Source organism: Dipodomys merriami, unplaced genomic scaffold (assembly GCF_024711535.1).
Source record: "Dipodomys merriami isolate MVZ:Mamm:240054 unplaced genomic scaffold, mDipMer1.0.p SCAF_2, whole genome shotgun sequence".
Classification (NCBI taxonomy): domain Eukaryota; kingdom Metazoa; phylum Chordata; class Mammalia; order Rodentia; family Heteromyidae; genus Dipodomys; species Dipodomys merriami.
The window spans coordinates 81,362,960-81,382,998 of NW_027203381.1; the positions used below are offsets into that span (position 1 = coordinate 81,362,960).

The 20,039-nt window shown below is 34.0% G+C and overlaps 1 protein-coding gene across 7 annotated transcripts in view; it reads right to left on the reverse strand.

The window, feature by feature from the left end:
* The window catches only part of Nectin3 (nectin cell adhesion molecule 3), an 84,573-nt gene that overhangs the window by 16,680 nt on the left and 47,854 nt on the right, over positions 1 to 20,039 (reverse strand). For 3 of the 7 annotated variants that reach the window (XM_070030275.1, XM_070030277.1, XM_070030278.1), the window contains 2 exons: positions 14,788 to 14,926; positions 13,867 to 13,951 (listed from right to left, as the gene is read on the reverse strand). In XM_070030275.1, the coding sequence (XP_069886376.1) occupies positions 13,867 to 13,951; positions 14,788 to 14,926 (224 nt within the window). Of the gene's footprint in view, positions 1 to 11,744; positions 11,772 to 13,866; positions 13,952 to 14,787; positions 14,927 to 18,196; positions 20,009 to 20,039 lie in introns of those variants that run through there. The other 4 variants (XM_070030280.1, XR_011373547.1, XR_011373548.1 and 1 more) reach the window with 4 other exon arrangements.

Here is a 20,039-nt window from a genome sequence, read left to right on the forward strand (position 1 = left end):
CGCTAGCCTTGAGCTGAAGAGCTGAGGGACAGCGCCCAGGCCCAGAGTTCAGGCCCCATGACCAGACACCCCCCCCCAAAAAAAGAAATGTACTCATAGACTTACTAACTGCAATCCCTCTGTACATCATTTTTATAAAAAAAAAAAGACTCTATGGGTCCCCACAGAAGCTGTTGATTGAGAAAGATCATGCGTGATTACAGGTGAAAGATCCAAAAGAGGTGAGAGCTGCTCACAGGCTGAAAATGACAACATATAAGATGAGAAGATCTAAGCGTTATCATATGGAGAAGAGCTCTGCCTGTGTGCAGATGAGGAGAGGCTGCAGAGGCAGAAGCACACCTTCTTTGTTTATGGAGAAGCATCTCATGTTAAAGAAGAGGAACATACATGTGGAAGAGGTAGGTTGGTTTCCTTGCAGTCTCAGAATGAGTGGCATATCAAAGAAAATGAGCACCATCTGTGTATTAAAGGGCACAAATGTTTGCCTTTTGCCTGTTTTCTCAAAGAATGTGATATTTTAATGTAAGCTGCTTGGAGGAGAAGCAGCCAGGTGCTGCCAAAGTCAGTGGCTTCAAAATCTACAAAAATCGTCTACCTCTTTTCCTCCAAAGCAACATGGTGTGCTTTGCTGTCACCTCATTTGCAGGGATTTGTGAACCTTAACAGTACTGTAAAGGATGAAACAAAGGCTCTCCGAGAGACTAGTGTAAGATTTTTCAAGTAAGTCTAGGTAACCTAACCACTTTCACAGAAAAGTGAGACAGACAACAAATGTGCAGGACAAATGGCAGATGAAGGGAACAAGCTGTCAGAAAAGAATACATGCCTGATAACAATTGGTGGGTGAAGAATTCTGTAACAAATATAGTATCAATAAGAATGAAGAGTAGGTAATCGAAATTTCTTTTCTGTAAAGTAAAATCCAGTCTAACCTGAGACTTGTGTAGAAATGAATGGAAAAATTGTATTTCCATCATTGTTCATGCAAAACTTCCATGTTATGACATTTCCTGCATACTTAAGTTAGTAACATTTTGGTTTCTGTATCAAATTCACAAGGACCCTGGGCAGTACCTAGCTTGTGGGACCACCTGTGAGCACAAGACAGAGCATGTGGATGGGGAAAAGTCTTGAAGTATGGTAAGTATCAGAGGAAAACAGGAGGTGTAATGAAAGCCTTAATATCGTTATTTAAAAGTATCATTTTAGTTGAATATATATTCAGTTCAAATCAAGAAGAGACAATAAAGAATGTTATGATGTCAGCAAAATGAATAAATGTTTCCTGATTTCGTGAAATGTTCCAAAAGAAAAGTCTCAAGCACTGGGCTACAAATGTGTAGCAAAGGCAAAGTAGATGACAACGTAATTGTTCTCAGAAAACATGTGCTTACATTTTAATGCTTTTTTTCTTAAAACTTACTAGAGGACATACATATATATGTATAATCATACACCTACATATATATGCATGTATATACATATATATTTAATGTGTTTATGTGTATGAGTGTGAACTGTTTTTATTGGAATAGATTGTTTTTCTTTTGAGGTTCTACTATATGAGCAGTAGGACCATGATTCCCCATATAAATAGCTTTCAGATACTAACATACATAGGCAGGTGGAGTGCTGTCCTATGGAGGTGCAATGATAACCTATGTGTTGGGGAAAATGGTGTTAAATTGAGCATCTGTATGTATAAGTACAGAGGGGATGGGAATCAAAGCTGATAAATCCTAAGATGGCATTCAACAATTAATAAATTAGAAGGAACATGATTGTTCATTCTTTTTCATCTGAGGAATTCTAAAATTGTAGTGCATGTAGGCCCTTAAGAATTACCCAGAAACTTATGCCTTTTGGAATAAAGTTCCCAAGTTCCAGAGACGTGGAAGCATTTTCCCAAAGGGTTTACTTGTAGAAGAGCTGAAGCACAAATCCAATCCCATGTTCCCTGACACACAGGCCAGTAATATGTCCTCTATTTAAAATATAGTGTGAGCTCTTGGATGGGATTACTTGGTTGGTTTCTAATCTTACCTGGCATAGTTGGTAAAGTAACTTAATTCTCTGAGTTTCAGTTTGCTCATCTGAAAATAAGGACAATAACAGCTTGTGCCTCACGAGAGGGTTATGAAGATTATGAGTTAATGCATATAAAGCACTATAACAATGCCTTATATTTAAAAATGCTGAATAAATGTAAACTATAATTAGGATTAACATATGTTCTCTCAGTTGAAAGGCAGTAAAGAATAGAAGAACCCAAACTTAGAAACTGTCTGAGACAACCTTGAGAAAAATTAATCCTTGACTAAGATTCCACCTTGACCAAACTTTGGTCAGATTTCTGAAGTCCATCTGTGTCCTGTCTTGTGAAATCCAGTTTATCAGTACCTGCTTAACTAAGAAAGTTTAGTAAAATCCCCAACCCTCAATGTCTGATCACACATAATGATGAATAAAGAGAGGGAGGTACACTGCATATTGTGTGAAACTGGGAAAACTGAGAAAAGGGGTAGGGTTCGAGGAATGGGGAGAATGATGAAACTAGTAATATTGATCAAGAGGCATTGTACTTACAAACTGATAAGTTGAATGATAGCCCCTTTGTAAAACTACTTTTTTTAAAAAAGCAGTTGTTTTTAATTTTAGTGAAGTATAAATTACCATTTTTCATGTTTTTAAGTTCTAGTACAATCAATTTGTTTAGTATGTATTTGTGTGTACCCACAGTATTACAGTTTTACATGCAGTCATATCTAAATGAGAAACAGGCTGCCTTTGCTTGAATATAGCCTGCAATTCTCAGCTTCTTCAAGAAAGTAAAGCTACTAATTTATATTGTTTTTTCTAAAGGAACACTTGTGGTTTCTATAGGAACACATACATCAATAATAAAGCATTTAATTTTTTAAAATTATTTGAAACAACTCGATTTACATGTTATTTATTGTAATAAACAAGAGTGATGGCCTACCACACACCTGAAATCGAGATTACCTGCAGTAAATTGCTAATAAATTTAGAATAGAAATCACTAAGTGCTAAGCACTTAGAAACCTTTAACTATAGTGATTTTCTCCAACTTATAAAGAGGAGGTAACATCTCTCTTCTAATATTGATTGTGGATAAAGCTACCATAAATGTATCATCCAAAGTGCATCTTAAGTCTAGGTATCTATGTGCAGAATCACAGTCACAAATTGTAAACCAACTATAAAAAGGTGTAAAATAGAATATAACTTTTATTTTTAAGGAGAAAAATCTTTATGTGCATGTGCATGCAAATGCGCGTGCAGGCGTGTGTGTGTGTGTGTGTGTGTTTTAGGGCTTGAACTCAAGGCCTCTGCACTATCTCAGCTATTTTGCTCAAGCATGGCACTCTACCACGTGAGCGCAACTTCACTTCCAGCTTTTTTCATGGTTAATTGGAGATTAGAGTATCACAGACTTTCCTGTACATGCTGTCTTTGAGTCACAATCCTCAGATCTTCGCCTCCTGAGTAGCTAGGATTGTAAGGTTTGGGTCATCAGTGCTCCACAGGAGAAAATATAAATGGGGGGGGGGGACCCTTCAAGCTTTTATTTACATTAGAGCTACTTTCTAGGAAAATCTGACAATATCTGGAATTAGTAAACTCTTGAAATTAAACTTAATAAAAAAAATACATAGAACAGTGTAGTTATCAACTCATTAGCTATTTATCATTGTTTGGATCTAAAATGCTCCCCAAACCCCATGTGTTAAAGGATTGGTCCCCAATATGGTGTTATTGGAAGTTGGGATAGCCTGTAAGAGGTGGGGTCTGGTAGAAGGAAGTGAGACAGTGAACGTTTGCCCTAAAAGGTATTACAGGACCTTGTTGTCCATTACACTCCCTCATTTCTTTGCTTCTTGGCCAGGAGGTGAATGGATTTGCACTCTTATACTCATTATGAGCTCAAATCATGGGCCAACAAATCATGGACCACAACCTCTGAAACTGTGAGCTAAAATTAACCTTTTGACTTTGTAACTTAATTATCTCAGGTACTTTTGCTTAAGTGATTGAAAGCTGATTAGCACACAAACTAATTATACAGTTAATGGACGAAATTAGAATCATATAATGGTATCTAAGAAGAACTTATCTGTAAAGAAAAATTACATTCCCCCCCCCCAATTCAATGGAATAATGAATTAGCAGGATTTTGCTCAGTGGAAAAGAAGGTATAACCAACTATATAGTTATTAGAAATGCTAAATGAACTCAAGCTGGATATCTTGAAAAATTACATAAGTAGATCTAAAAATATTTCATATAAACGCTACAGCTTTTGTTTGGTTGTCACAGAAATCATCATAAAGGATGATCTTGAATATGAATGTGTTACATATGTGTTTTCTAGTAATCAGCACACAACAGTAAGGAAAATGAGTTGTGACACAATGGTAAATCTGAAAATTATTTGAACACACCAAAAAGATTTGGATGATAGAAAAAGTTTACTGAAAGAGAACTTTGGCAGAGGAAAAGACCACATGGCATAGGCGTGTCATAGGGAAGACAGTTTAGCCTGTCTCCACCATCTGTCTGTCTGTCATCTGTCTTCTTCCTTACAGACCTAGGTCTTAGGTTAATACTGAAAATTGGGTGGCTTTCTGATTGGTAGCTCCCTGTTTCCCTTTGAGGACCAAATGGTTTTTAAAATATTTGTATGTATGGAATCATCAATAATTTAAAATAAACAGTCACTCCAGAGATTTTTTTTTCCCTCCTTATCTAGTAGGTCTATTAACTTCTCATTAGTAAAATACTGCTCAGGTCTGACTTGAAAAATTAACTTTAACTCACATGGGGATTATTTTTTTGTTTAGAATGAAATTAAAAAATACTAAATCACTAATTAGCTAATTGCTTTCCTTGAACATATTCCTAATTAAGAAACTATCAATAACTATTAATAAAGGGAGATTTGTGTATGTTAAACTTAGTGGAGAAACACCTTGGTTTAAGAATATAACAAAGAAAATAACAAATGCTACCGCCAAACCAAAGCCGTGGTAAAATACTTGAAGAAAGACTGGTAACTGTGGCTCCCTATGCTATAGTGCAGTATGCTAACTTAGTAATCTTGAAAATTCTGCTGACAGGCTGCCATGGCAGACCAGGTAAAAGAAAACAGAATTTAGAGGCTGTAGGTCAAAGTGACTAAGGTCAACTCACTGAAAGATAATTTGCAGGGCACCTGGAGTCACTATCTCTCAGGTACTAATGGACAATTATAATGCAAATTTGTTTTTAACATGTGGCTTTGTTAAAAATTATGTTTTATCATACAGGTCTTTAAAAAAATCTAGTAACTTTAAAAACAAATTCCTTCAACTATGTTTTTAGATGTTATGTTTTTGAGACTACTGATTTTAAGCATTAAGGGTATATGATGCAAAAGCATTAAAGATATTTGGAATTTTAGAGCATTTTCTGATTTAGGGGTTAGGGATAAACAAGCAGTAACATCTTCAAAAATACAAGATTCTAAAAATCCTAAAATAGCTCTCAAATCTGAAGTACCTTTGGTCTCAAGCATTTCTGATAAGATATATTTAATCTATTTAATCTATCTTTAAACATTTTATGTGACCTTTATTATATTTCTAATTGTTGGTATGCTGAAGTTCAGCAATTTGTTTAGACTAAAATAAGACTAAGTGGCCAAATTTAAAGTAAAACAGACTATATGTACATGAAATTTAAGTAACAAATTCATTTCTGAAAACTATTTTTTTACCATTTAAAATTTTTCAGTTGTGTCCAGATGTCTCTGACCATACAACTGTTCCTAATTTTTAAAATACTACAAGTGCTCTAAAGTTAGATTCTATTAAGTCCACTGAAATTTCAGAGGATATATCATTGTACTTATCTGACGGAATTCATTTATTTTTTCTAATTTTTTAAAAATTATTTTTAAGTAACTTATATAGGAGTTGCCATTCAGCAAAGCTGTTTATGAACACAATATATCTTGATCATTATCACTCCTTTCAACATTCACACCCATCTTTCCCCCACGCTTCCTCTGCTTTTCTTAATTTTGTAGTATACACACTGAATTCTTGTCTACATTTTCCTCTTCTTATCTTCTTCATTAATCTATCCTTTTCTTCTTGGCCTCACTCCACCCTTTGATTACCCTCTTCCTAGTGTTTTATTTTGCTCAGCTTCAATTTTGCTTTGCTAAGGAATTATACTATTTGAAATTTCCCCTGAATCTACTGTATTTCAATTAATACATTTGTATATACTTGCATACCACCTGACATATTATGAGTTTGTAAGCTACATTTAGCTTCCACATATAAGGGGTCCTTTTTATCTCTGGGCCTAGCTTCACTCAATATACCATTGAGATTCTAGTTAAAATGCCCATTATCAAGAAAATAAACAGTAACAGATATTGGGGAGGATGCCACCCTAATACACTATTGATTGGAATGAAAACTAGTACAACAGCTCTGAAAAGCAATATGGAGGTTGTTCAAAACAAATCAAACAAAAAACTACCCTATGATCCAGCAACTCCACTCCTGGGCATTTATCCAAAAGAAATCACAAACTGATACGGTAAAGTTACCAGCACTTGTTCACTGCAGCACTATTCACTATAGCCAAAGTATGAAATCAGCTCAAAAGTCCCATAATAGACAAAAAGGATCCAGAACTTTAGTCAATTGTTCTTGTATTTCTACTTATTCTGAGTCAATAAAGAGTCATTTATATTTTAATTAAGATTCACCACTCCCTGATGACAGTGTGAACTTAAAACAAGTCTAAAATAAACAAATATACAAATATTCTAACTATATTTCAAGAAAAATGTCTAAATTTAATTCTTTAAAAATTAAGGCAATTTGGGGCTGTGAAGGTGGCTCAGTGGTAGAGTGCTTGCCTTGCACGCATGAGACCCTGGGTTCGATTCCTCAGCACCACAAAAGCAGAAAAAAAGCTGGAAGTGGTGCTGTGGCTCAAGTGGTAGGACACTAGCCTTGAGCTAAAGAGCTGAGGGACAGCATCCAGGCCCCAGAGTTCAGCCCCCATGACTGACCAAATGAACTTTGGTGGGGAGGGAGGATGGGGGGGGCGGGGTGGAGATAGGAAGGCAGGGATGGTAGGGGAAAACAAAGGAGGAGGCAACAATGCTTGATAAAAAATGTACTTATTACCTTGCTCATGTAATTGTAACCCCTCTGTACGTTATTTTCACAATTAAAAAACTTATTAAAAATTGCTAGGGTAAAAAAGAATATGAATATAATCCGATGATATAAATTTCTGAGGATAGCCATGTAGATTTGACCAGACAATAAACATTATTTTCGGGCTGGGAAGGTGGCTCAGTGGTAGAGCGCTTGACTTGCATGCCTGAGGCCCTGGGTTCAATTCCTCAGTACCACATAAGAAAAAAGCCAGAAGTGGCGCTGTGGCTCAAGTGGTAGAGCGCTAGCCTTGAGCTGAAGAGCTGAGGGACAGCGCCCAGGCCCAGAGTTCAGGCCCCAGGACTGGACCAAAAAAAAAAAAAAAAAAAAAAGAAACATTATTTTCTTCTGAGACTAATATGTATGGAAATAAGAACTCACTTCACTACTTGCAGATCTTTTGCAATTATCTTTCTATTTTTTTCCCTTCAAATTAGTGACTGAAATGCAGAGTCGACCTAATTCTTTAGGTGACATTGAAGTTTCGTATGAACCAGTCCTAAGATCTGATTGGAATGTATATCTCCATAATAAACTTTTAAAATATAAAAAAATAAAAAAACAAGGCAAAAAACATAAATTAAGTAAATTAATGGTTAGTAGCACTGGGCCATTAAAAGGTCTACCTTTAAAAAGTTTTGACACTGCATTTAAATTAATACGTCAAGCCTTTAATATAGTTTATGAAGTACTTTAAATACTAATGTTAAAAACTAGAGGTTAATTTGTACTTATAATGAGCTGACAGTGATAGAAGTTTAATATAATAAAGATGTACACTTTTTCTGAAAGTTACATTACCTTGTTCAAAAATGATGAAGTACATAATTTCCAAGTAATGAAGTATAAATTTTCCAAGTTTAAAATCAATTTTTTTAGGTGTTAGGTGTAAAGTGACAGATTTTCATGCCTTCCCTGTCCCCCACAAATTTCTGATACTATCCTTGGTTTATTTATAAAACTCACTTTCTGAATAATGAATTTCACTATCATTGCAATGCAATAAATGTTGACTAGCTTTGCACAGAGGAATTTACTAGATATGAAAAGGCTACAAAGGAATTAGTAGCCATAATTAAAGAAATAAGAACAGGCCAACCAAACACATGAATGCAGTGAGTGTATAATTTTTATAGCAGATCAGTTTCTAAATCTCAAGAGTTAAGAATGTGAAATGAAGAAAGAAAATGAGAAGTTTATGATGTAGATGAAACCAAGTGGAGTTATCCTACAAAGTCTTATTGAAACATGTGAATGTCTCTCCAATTTGGACTGTTCAGTCTTTTATGGTACTGATTTGAACTCATGGCTTCAAGATTGCTAGTAGGCAATCTACCACTTGAACCATTCTTAAGACCATTTTTGTTTTATTTTCAAAATGGTATCTTGCTTCATGTTCTAATCCAGCTTGCACTATAATCTTCCAATTTGTGCTTTTCTTTGTCACTGAGATGACAAACAGATCAGTGGTACAGTGCTTGCTCAGCATGCACATGCACACACACACACACACATCAACAACTAAAAATTCTTGTATTTAATGTGCTAATGTTGGCAATATTTTTAACATTTTATTCTAATAAAAATAATAAAATACAACAAACTCAATTCTTTGCCTAGAAAACTACACTCTATACTTCCCAGATTAGACCTGGTTCATATATATATAGTAAGTCTGGAATAAAGTTTTTTTTTAACTGTATTTTTACAATTTACAATAGGTCAAAATAACTATGTTTCAATCTTTTTTCCCTTTGGCTAGATTTGAATTCAGGACCTTGTGCTTTGCCACTCTAAGCCACATTTTAGCCCTTTTTTGCCTTTTTTCACTAGGATCTTACATATTTTCTGAGAGTGAGCCTCACACAACAATTCTCCAGATCTTTGCCTCCTGAGTAGCTATGATTATAGACTTGAGCCACTGTGAGTGCCTCTCATTCTTACTTAGTAATTATACTGTTGCATACTATGTGATACTACTAAAAAAAAGAGCATGAATCAAATGATTTTACTTCATGTTTCAGATTTATGTCTGATTTTAAAGGTTTTATTAAGCTTGTACTTGTACTAAGTTTAGTGTTTGACAATGACTTCAACATAAGCTACAAAATAACATTAAAGAAGCTAAATCTTTCAAAATTGTATTTTAGTGAAGACAGGAATTCATTATGAATTATGATAATAAATGAAAACGTATTTGAACTGTTTGAATTAATTCATTACATTTTCTAATCAGTAATATAGCTTATAATGAAAAATGATATATTCCAAACTATACTAACCATACTGTTTTGATTAAGTAAAAGACCAACTAACAAAATGGAATCACCACACTTTCCTCCAAGAGTGAAAACACTGTATAAGAATGACAAGAAAGTGTGTAGGAGGGGCTGGGAAGTTGGCTCAGTGGTAGAGCGCTTGCCTTGAATGCTTGAGGCCCTGGATTCAATTCCTCAGCACCAGATAAGCAGAAAAAGCCGGAAGTGGCACTATAGCTCAAATGGTAGAGCGCTCGCCTTGAGCTGAAGAGCTGAGGAGCAGCACTCAGGCCTAGAGTTCAGGCCCCATGACCGACAAAAAAAAAAAAAAAAAAAAAAAAAGTGGGTAAGAGAAAATATTAATTCAATATATTCCAAATACAAAGAATGCTCCAAAAGCAACAATAAGAAAACAATTCAGCAACCAACTAAGCAACTATTTGAATAAGTTCTTCACCAAAGAAAGGTAATTCGATATATGAAAAACTATTTCTCATTGAAACAATTATAGATGCAAATCAAAACCAAGATGCAATACAACTGCATACCTATTAGCAAATCTAAAACTGGTAAGAGCCACAAGTAATTCATACATTTATGAAATACTAGAAACATGGTGGTAAAAAAACAAAGTTTTGTGTTGCCTTAAAAAGCTGAACATATAATTATCATATGACTCAGTTCTATATTTAAAAAGTTAAATACATTTCATCACATGACTCAGCCATTCTAGTCATACACATTTATCCAAGAAAAATGAGAAGACATATTTACAAAAAGACTCACACATAAATGTTCATAGTTCAAACATAAATGTCTGTAATAGTCTCAAACTGGAAACAAGGAAAATGTCAATCAACAAGTAAATGTATAAACAGAACACAGCACATCAACAAGGTACATCTATTTTAAAACAAACTATTGAACATACAATAGTTGTACTGATAATCTCTCAAAATTATTCAAGTGCAAGTACCAAGACCAAGCAAGGAAACATACTGTATGAATCTCCTTGCATAAAATGTGAGAACATAGAAACATACATAGTCTTGTTCTCTTAACAGTTTCACTTCCTATAGATTCACTTATATACGTATAAGGGGTTAAAAATATTAATATTTGTCTGATTTCTTCCAAGAGATACCACATTCATGCAACTTTACAATATCTTGCTAAAACTGTTCCATCATTTGTTAATCTCTTACTATGCTAAATTATAAAGTAATACTCTAGGATAGTTGTATATATGTGTGTAGTAAATATATAGTATATAGATAACATGGTACTATTTGCAGGTTCAGGGACTCAGTAGAAGTGTTGGAACACATTCTTGGACAGGAGATAATCATGTGTTTGGCTGTGTGTTTCACATTTTCTGAGAATGTGAAATGGAAGCCAGTGAAGGACTGAGAAGATTACAGAAGGCACTTAGGAAACTACTGGCATTGAACATGCGCATGAGTGTGTCCTGGTTATTAATATTATGTGTGTAATATGGGGCTGGGAAGGTAGCTCAGTGGTAGACCGCTTGCCTTGCATGCATGAGGCCCTGGGTTCGATTCCTCAGCACCATATAAGCAGAAAAAAAAAAAGCCAGAAGTGGTGCTATGGCTCAAGTGGTAGGGTGCTAGCCTTGAGCTGAAGAGCTGAGGGACAGCGCCCAGGCCCAGAGTTCAGGCCCCATGACCACACCCACCCCCACCCCAAAAAAAATTATGTGTGTATTATGTACAACATCTAATTCACACTTTTACTATGAGTAGGTTATTTTATGCCAATATAATTTAATAAAGTTGATTTTGAAAAAGGAAGCAAGTTTTCATTCTATACATTTGTCTGTCACTGAAATGCAAACCACATAATTTTTTCCATCTGTTTTATTAACTGTGTGCTCAGTACTAGTGCCTTATAGTTGCTTAAGAAATAAACATCTAGCTGGGTGCTGGTGGCTCATGCCTGCAATCCTAGCCACTCAGGAGACTGAGATCTGAGGATCATGGTTCAAAAGGCCAACCTGGACAAGAAAATCCATGAGACTCTTACATCCAATTAACTACCAGAAAACCAGTAGTGGAGCTGTGGCTCAAAGTAGTAGAGTACTAACTAGATTTTGAGCACAAAAGCTCAGGGACAGTGGCCAGGCCCTGATCAAGCCCCACAACCGCCACCACTACCACCAAAAAGAAATAAACATCTGAAGTCAGACATAATGGCACATACCCAGAATCTCAGCAGAGGGAAGATCACAAGTTCAAGTCATGGGCTATATATTGAGATTGTTTCAAAATAAACCATAACAAAAAAAAGCAAAAAAAAAAGTATTAATTTCCAAACGATCAAGGGAGAATACCATGATGTCATCTTTTACTGAAATAATTTGTTGTTAAATCTTCCAATAAAATTATTTAGCAATTTTAATAAAAACCACATGGTACTATTGTGTTACATACTGCTTTAAAGGTGTCACATATATTAGTCCATCAGTTCCTATATAACTTAAGAAGGTTTATCTTTCCCATTTTTGTTTGTTTCCACCAATTTGATCATTTTTCCTTTTTCTCATTTTTAAGTTTTGTGTGAGCTTTGTTAAGGTAAAGATAACAACCTTCATACTTTAACTGTTGCAACTACATCTCAGTTGCATGAATTTTAATTTGAACTCTGACGAATGTTTTCAGATATTCAAGTCCTATTTTTCTTATTTTTGTTCAGTAAGACGTTTGGAAATTCTCATTGCTATGGGAGGGCAAACCCACACTGGTAATGTAGCTTTGTACATGTTTTTTTTCATCCTACACTCAATGATATATTTTCCTGCAAGATGAATGGTAAAATTCACTGTTCTAACATCTTCCTTCCTTTCTTCTTCCAACCAAAAGACTATAACTGTAGTATCTACTTGTTACAATAGGTCGTTCTTGGGAAAAACCAGCTACGAATGATTCATAACAAAAGCAGGGTATCTGATCATGGTCATGCATTGGAATATGAGTGATGAAAATGTTCACAGTGGAAATCTATGCAACTATGAAGTATAGAAAGGTGAAAAGATTCAAGAAAGGCATAAATGAAATAGGCACTAATTGGTAACTGAAAGACATTTGGAAGATGTATCTCTAACTTGCCAATTGAATTTTTTCATGTAACATCTGAGCTCCAGTTCTAACATTCTTGCAATTTTATCTTCTTAGAACATAAATCAATAGGAATCTGATTCTTGTTTTATTTTCTTTAAACAATTTATTATTTTTAAATTGGCATTATAAAAGTGATATACAGAGGTGTTACAGCTACATAAGTCACATAGAGTACCTTTCTTCTTGGACAATGTCACCCTTTCCCTCACTCTGTCCCAGTTTTTCAGTCCCATCCCAATGTATAAGTTATATAGTTCAGTTTCAAGTGTCCAATGAGTTGATTTATCTTATTAAACTTTACTATAAATAGAGATACCAAAAGTAGATACTGTTCATTGGAATCAAAACAAAAAAAAACCTCTTATGTATGTCTATAAAATGTTTAAAGAGGGTTGGGAAGGTGGCTCATTGGTAGAGCGCTTGCCTTGCATGCATGAGGCCATGGGTTCGATTCCTCAGCACCACATAAGCAGAAAAAAAAAACAGCCAGAAGTGGTGCTGTGGCTCAAGTGGTAGAGCGCTAGCCTTTAGTTGAAGAGCTGAGGGACAGCGCCCAGGCCCAGAGTTCAGGCCCACGATCGGACCACCCCCTCCCCAAATGTTTAAAGGTCCACCATCATTCTTTCCAATAAATAAAAAGACAAGTACAGACCTAGAAACCCAGAAACCCAGATTCATAGGAGTTCCAGACAATCATAGTTCCAAGCCAGACTAGGCAAAATTCTTCTATAAATTTTTAAGTGGCCAAGCACTCACACTTATAATCCTAGGTACTCAGCAGGCTGATGTCTGAGGTACATAGTTCAAAGCCAGCCCAGGCAGGAAAGTCTGTGAAGCTCTTATCTCCAATTAAAACAGAAAGAAAATTATGTAACTGTAACCCCTCTGTACATTACCTTGACAGTTAAAAAAAAAAAGGAAAAAAAAAGAAACAAAACTACCCCAAAGCAGAAAGTAGAACTGTGACTATAACACTAGTTTTGAGCACAAAAACCCAAGAGAAGTGCCCAGGTCCTGAGTTCAAGCCCCAGTAACTAGCATAAAAAATTTAAAAACAACAACAACAAATGGTCTGGATCAGTGAGAGAAAGGGGAATAGAAGAAAGTCTTCTTAAACAAAACTAATTTCAAAAAAAAGTAAAATGAAAGACACAGATTTTGGCTGTATGGTTTAGAAATACTATATTTTAGATTTTTTAAAGTACATTTATGAGTACATACCTGATATAGAAGGTCTTTTTGAGGCAAAGGAGGGGACTGTTCTTCATAAGCGGGAGGTGGTTTATGGGTGGGTGGAAGGTCGATCCTGCATTGAACAGTTTTAAGAGGTGACTGTTATTTTTAAAAAGGAGAAACTTAAACCACTTTGTACAACTAAAATGAGATTATCAATTGAAACTTCAAAAAATCAAGATTCTCAAGTTTGGGGATTTTTTTTCATAAAACAAAATGTACTATTCTATCCTACACATCTGATTGTTTTAAGTCCCCTTTATAACCAGTCAAACAGAAAATAAAAAGTAAACATTGATTCTAATGCTAAGGACCAATACATTTGGTTTATATATTGAGTTAAAGAAGCAATTAAAATGCATAAATATTTTGAATATAAATTATCATTTCATGGCCAGGTGGTAAGATATCTAATATACTGTCAATAAAAACTCACCTAACTAATTTGCCCCTAGTAGCCCTTTGACATTGCTCAGTTAGTAAAAAGTAATTCTAAGATATTCTGATCAAACAATCAGCTGTTAACAAAAATGAATGACAGGAAGCTAATATATATCTTGTGCTGTAGAGTAAAAGCAAGTGGGCAGAAAATGGATACAATCATAATGAAAATAGTTATAATACACAATGTATATGTAAAAGTGGAACTAGGAAACAGGTGGAGATGAAAGATGAGTGTGGAGGATGAGGGAAAAGGTGACACTGGATCAAGATATACTGCACACACAGACATGTTAAATTGAAACCCTTTTATATAACTATTTGAAGTTAATAATAGTAATACAATGAGGAAATCACAGTGTTCCAACAAAGGCGAACACTTCCCTTACTTCCTCCTTTTGGACACTTCAAATATAACTGATGCCTAGTAAGCATTCACTGTTGGACATAGACAACAAAGATACCTACACTTTGTCAAGATAGGATGGTCTCTTTTTCCGGGGAGTAAGCAGCACAGTCACAAAGACAGCAATGATGAAAATGGCAAGGACAGCCCCAATCACAGCTCCAGCTACGGCTATGGAAGAGGTCTGTTTAAATGGAATCTCTGTAAAGCAAGAAACATTAGGTCATTCAAATAATTTTAAAGGGTTCTTAAAATTGCACACCTTAATTTTGAACACTGTGCAAAGGTAAATACCTAATCTATTAATATTACTGTAATGTGCCACGCATTTTCATAAATGTTAAGTATTGACAGGACAAAACTATCCATGTGTGTATCATGTGTGTATTTTAACAATTCTAGCCAGATTAAACCCAGTACAAATTTTGGGGTGATTCTTATGTTACAAAGTTTCTTCAACCATGGAATTGTTTCATGCCTCTAGCCAATAAGAAAGATATCAAAGATAACATTTTGTAAATGAACACAGTGACTCCAAAGTTGAATAGTCTGGCAAAGGTCAGCCAATCAACAGTACAAAACAAAGGCTAAAGTTAGGTTTTGTAAGTTTTATAAGGTAGACTTGCATTCGGGGTGCCCTGTTCATCATACAAAGTTCTACATTTCACTAAAACAGGTTTATTCACATACCTCTTAAATAATTGCCATTACTCTTAGGATCCAGACATGGAAAACTGAAATAGAATTAAAGCACTATCACCTTTGAAATATTTCTTGTACTCACCTCCAGATTTTTTTTTGCCAACTTTTTCAAATGTGATATGGTGTTTAGATGGCTAAAATGAGTTTTTTCCTTCCAAAAGTAAATTTTTCTTTAATAAACTAACACCACCAGATTACTGATTTGTTTTCTTAGCCTCGTTTTAAGACTGTAACTTCTACACGTTCCAAAATCTTTCAATGAGCAGTCTAAAAGTATTTATAATCATCCTCAAACTATGTAACTTTTGCATGTCAATGCAGTTCATATGATCCATAATTGCTCATTAGTCTATCTCAATTTGAGTATGTGCTGAATGAGAGAAGTGCAAATTTACTCAAGCACTTGTAAATGTGAGATTTGGAATGACTCATCCATAATTTGTTACCATTTTCCCAAACATGTAATTTATAAGTCTGACCATTGGACAAAGCTATAGAGGACTATACTCCTACTTCAATACTATGCCAGTTGAAACCTATTAAGGTGATTGGAACAGCAGTAACACAAATAAAATTCCAATAGTCAAATTTGCTACTCATTTCACATTAGTTCCTTAAATATTTCCCTTTAATGAATACTTCTTACATTTATTCATGAGTAAAGTAGCTTATCATTTCCCCCAAGTATACAGATTTTAAATTTATGAGTTAATAATTTATAACCAATGAAGTTATATGTAACAATGAAGTTAACATCATCTATGTAGTAATATTCAAGAAAACTTTTGCGTATGAGCCCCAGTTAAGATTTTAAAACTACACATTATAAATTCCTTAAATCTCACATTCCCTCAAAGACCTTCATTTAATCTCAGCAATAACCTGAAATTTGATGGCGATTTTAAAGCAATAAACCATGTCACATTTTTAACATCCTACAGAAATTTTCAAGTCTAAGTTTTAAAAGTATTTTAGTTATTCAGTTCTGTCTTATAACTTCTAGCTTAGGTGTTTATAGCTGAAAATTGACTATGTATACCACTTTCCTTCCCTAAATTTGGCAGCTTTATTTCACCTGATTCCACTTATTTTATATTCTTGTCTTTTTTTCCCCCACAACTTTTCTTAGTAACAGAATAAGCTATTAAGTCTTGAAGTGAGTATCTGGGAAAAAGAGAAACAGAGTATGATCCATTATCAACTAAATAATCTACTCTACATAGTCAAATTGTATTGTATATATACACAATGTATTGTATATATTGTATATATACACAATACAATATACAATATATATATAGTATTATTGCTTTTCTTCTAATGGGAAAAAAGAATGTGGTAGATGGTATTAATAAATGATGAATACCCATATGCATTAAAAACATGCAAATTCTTTTGCATTCAAACCTGAGTATTTAGACAAAAATTTACGATTAAATTTCCTCAGATGTAAGCCCATAAATAACATATATTGCCGTACCTTTTATTAACATTTAGCTCTATACTTTATTCCAGAAAAAAAAAAATCAGAGGAAAAAAAATGCCAATGTATAAAAACTTGGCATTTTTCAATGTGAAGCTAGTTTGGTGACAAAGCAACACTACCACCATCCAACAAAGGTCTAATTTTTATAAGTGGCAGAAAACAAAGACAGTGTCACAACAAAAAGTTTGTATGCATGCCTAAAAATAGCTTGCTGTGTAGTTATCATAACTCACATTCATTGGAAACACCTCAAAGTGAAAAATAACAGCACTCTCCAGTACAACAAAAGTGCATATGCTCAAGTATCAGTTACAAACTTACCTCCTCTAACTTAATACAAATAGAAACTTTGATTTTTGGATATTTGGTAAATGTAAAGTATTAAAATAATTAAAATTTTCATCTTATTCTGATAGAATTCAATAAAAAATCTGAAAGCCAATGGAGCATATGTGTGTATCTAATCCATTTCCAAAACTACACTTTCTTCTTTTCAGTCTCTTTACCAAGAGTTTAGAGATACTATAGTTATTTAATCCCATACAACATCATTGTATTGCCAACATTTCCCCCATTATTCTTTTCAGGGCTGAGGACCCAACTCAGATCTTTATATATGCCAATTAAGTGCTTTTCCACCAAAGCAGTTAGAACACAGACTTTTTTTTTTTTTTTAACAACATCCATACCTTTATCTTCTTAGAATTTCTGTGGAAAATACTTATCCCTAATGTTTAATAAGAAACATGTAATAGCTCAGTCTCCTCAGCTCCAAATTTAACAACTTACCCAGTACCTAAGACATACCGTACATTGTGCCAAGTCTACGAGTAGAAGGATGCAGTTTATGTAATTTTGGTCCTCACCAAAACGTAAAAAATAAAAAAAAAATCCCCAAGCCATTTTACAGAATTCATGAAATATATGGTATATATAGAAATCACAACTTATCTTAAAAATTAGTAAAGAAAATGTTTAATAGTGTATAAACCATAAATTGGCAATAATAGTTCTACTTGGTCAGCATATTGTTTACCCTCTACACAGGGTATCTACAGAACGGTATGGGAGAAATGAGAGAGTTCTAAAATGAAATTGAGTTATAACTTCATTTAGATTTTTCTTCTCAGCATATTCATCAACCTGTAATCAAGGGCTACTCAGTTAAGTAAATTAATATCTAAACTTAACAACCAAAATGTAGAGGAGGAATTGCATGGATGCTCCACGTGAGAAGTGAGCACATGACACATGAACCATTTGGGAGTATTGATGCTACTCTGTTAAACACTAGATAAGTATTTATTCCTAGTAAATGTCATTAAAGCAAAAGAATTGGTATAAAGAAGATACAAACATAATGTAGGTACAAGTAACAACAAAAATCAATGCAAACATCTTACTAACAATGCACATTATTTAGTTACATCATAAAGTAAAACCATGACAATTTAATGTGACATGACAAAGCAACCAAAAAAAATTCAAATATATCAGAAGACAGATTTGCATTCACTCATTTAACTAATTCACATAAACCCATAATGGTCTCAAAGTAGCTATTATGATGCCGTAATCATGATCAGCAAGACAATGGAAACCAAACACTTCATACAAAAAAAGGTCTAAAAATAATGTTTGAGTGAGGCTGTTTAAGTTCCTAACAATGTACCCCAACTTCCATTTCCGTCTAGATGGTTGCATTTTAGCTCTCACAGTTATCAAATATCAACATATACTGACTCTGAGTAAAATTTCTTGAATCACTAAATCAGACGGTATAGAACTAAGATTAAAAAGCAACTGAAACACATTCAATTATATTTTCAAAAAAAATTTAGTGAGAAGTCCATCTAGCTTTTAAAATGAAATACAATCATATTGTTTCCCAAAAATAGTTTTATCAGTTAAATTTTCCATTTTGAGTATTTTAGAAAGTTCTAAAGTGATCACTTTACTAGTACAAGACTACATAATTATTTTTAACTGATACCCTTTTCCATTCATTTTAGGGAAAAAAAAAACAGGAAAAAAACTATTATAAAACATAAAGTTAAAATAAAAGAAAGTTGTATAGATATAAAATGATACTATGGGCAGCAATAACTTATTTCGAGTAAGTTTGTAAATTTCACAAATCTGTCACTTGAACTAGACTTTGGCCTCCTGATGTGGAAAAGAGAAAAAGAAAACTTTAGGTTGAGTAGAAAAAATATGTATATAATTAATGTCAAAGAATATCATGTGACAAGAGAATGGTTAATGAACTAGGCACTGAATAGGTTCTGTTCATATCTAGGCATTGAGTACCAATAAATGGTTGTTAGATTCAAAGCAGAAAAAGCAAGTATTTCACACTTCCTGATGGTAGAACACATACCACTGACGAAGTAGTCTTTAAAAAGTTAAACACAAATCACTAAGGCTTTTGATCTCACAATCAATTTCAGAAAAACAGAACAATCCAAACTGGGAAATTATAGAAAAAACAATTATACAGTTTCTCCAAGAAATAAATTGCGAGGAGAAAATGAGGGGCATTGCAAGGAACAAATGAAAAGATATTCCTAGCAATTACAATACATGGGTCACACTGGAATTCTGATTAATCTACAGTAAAATATATGAAAAATTTCAACAGGCACTACTTGATATTAGGGGAATACTTTTAGTGTCAAGATTACTAGGTAAGTTTTAATCACTGTTTTTGAGAATTACTGACATATTTACAAATGCAATAATGGCAAGAATGATTATTTGAGTAAGAGCTTAAATAAGATTGATGAATTGAAGCTAATAATTGAAGCTAATACATGGTGATTCATTTATTTTGGTAATTTCTAATTCCTCATTTAAAAAAAAACGGAGGCCACAGCTTCTATATTAACTTGTCCCTTCATGTCTTGTCCCTGAGATATTTCTCATAACTGAGATGATAATTATATATTTCTACACAGAAATATTATGTGTGTAAGGCAATGAGGCTTCAACTTATTCTCAAGTTTTGAAGATCATTTCTATTTTAACCTTACTATTTTAAAACTCACGTAGTCTGCTTCATCCATACAGCCCAGCCAGAATGAAAAGTGCTTTTACTAAAAGGAAAATGAAATAAAATGTATGCTC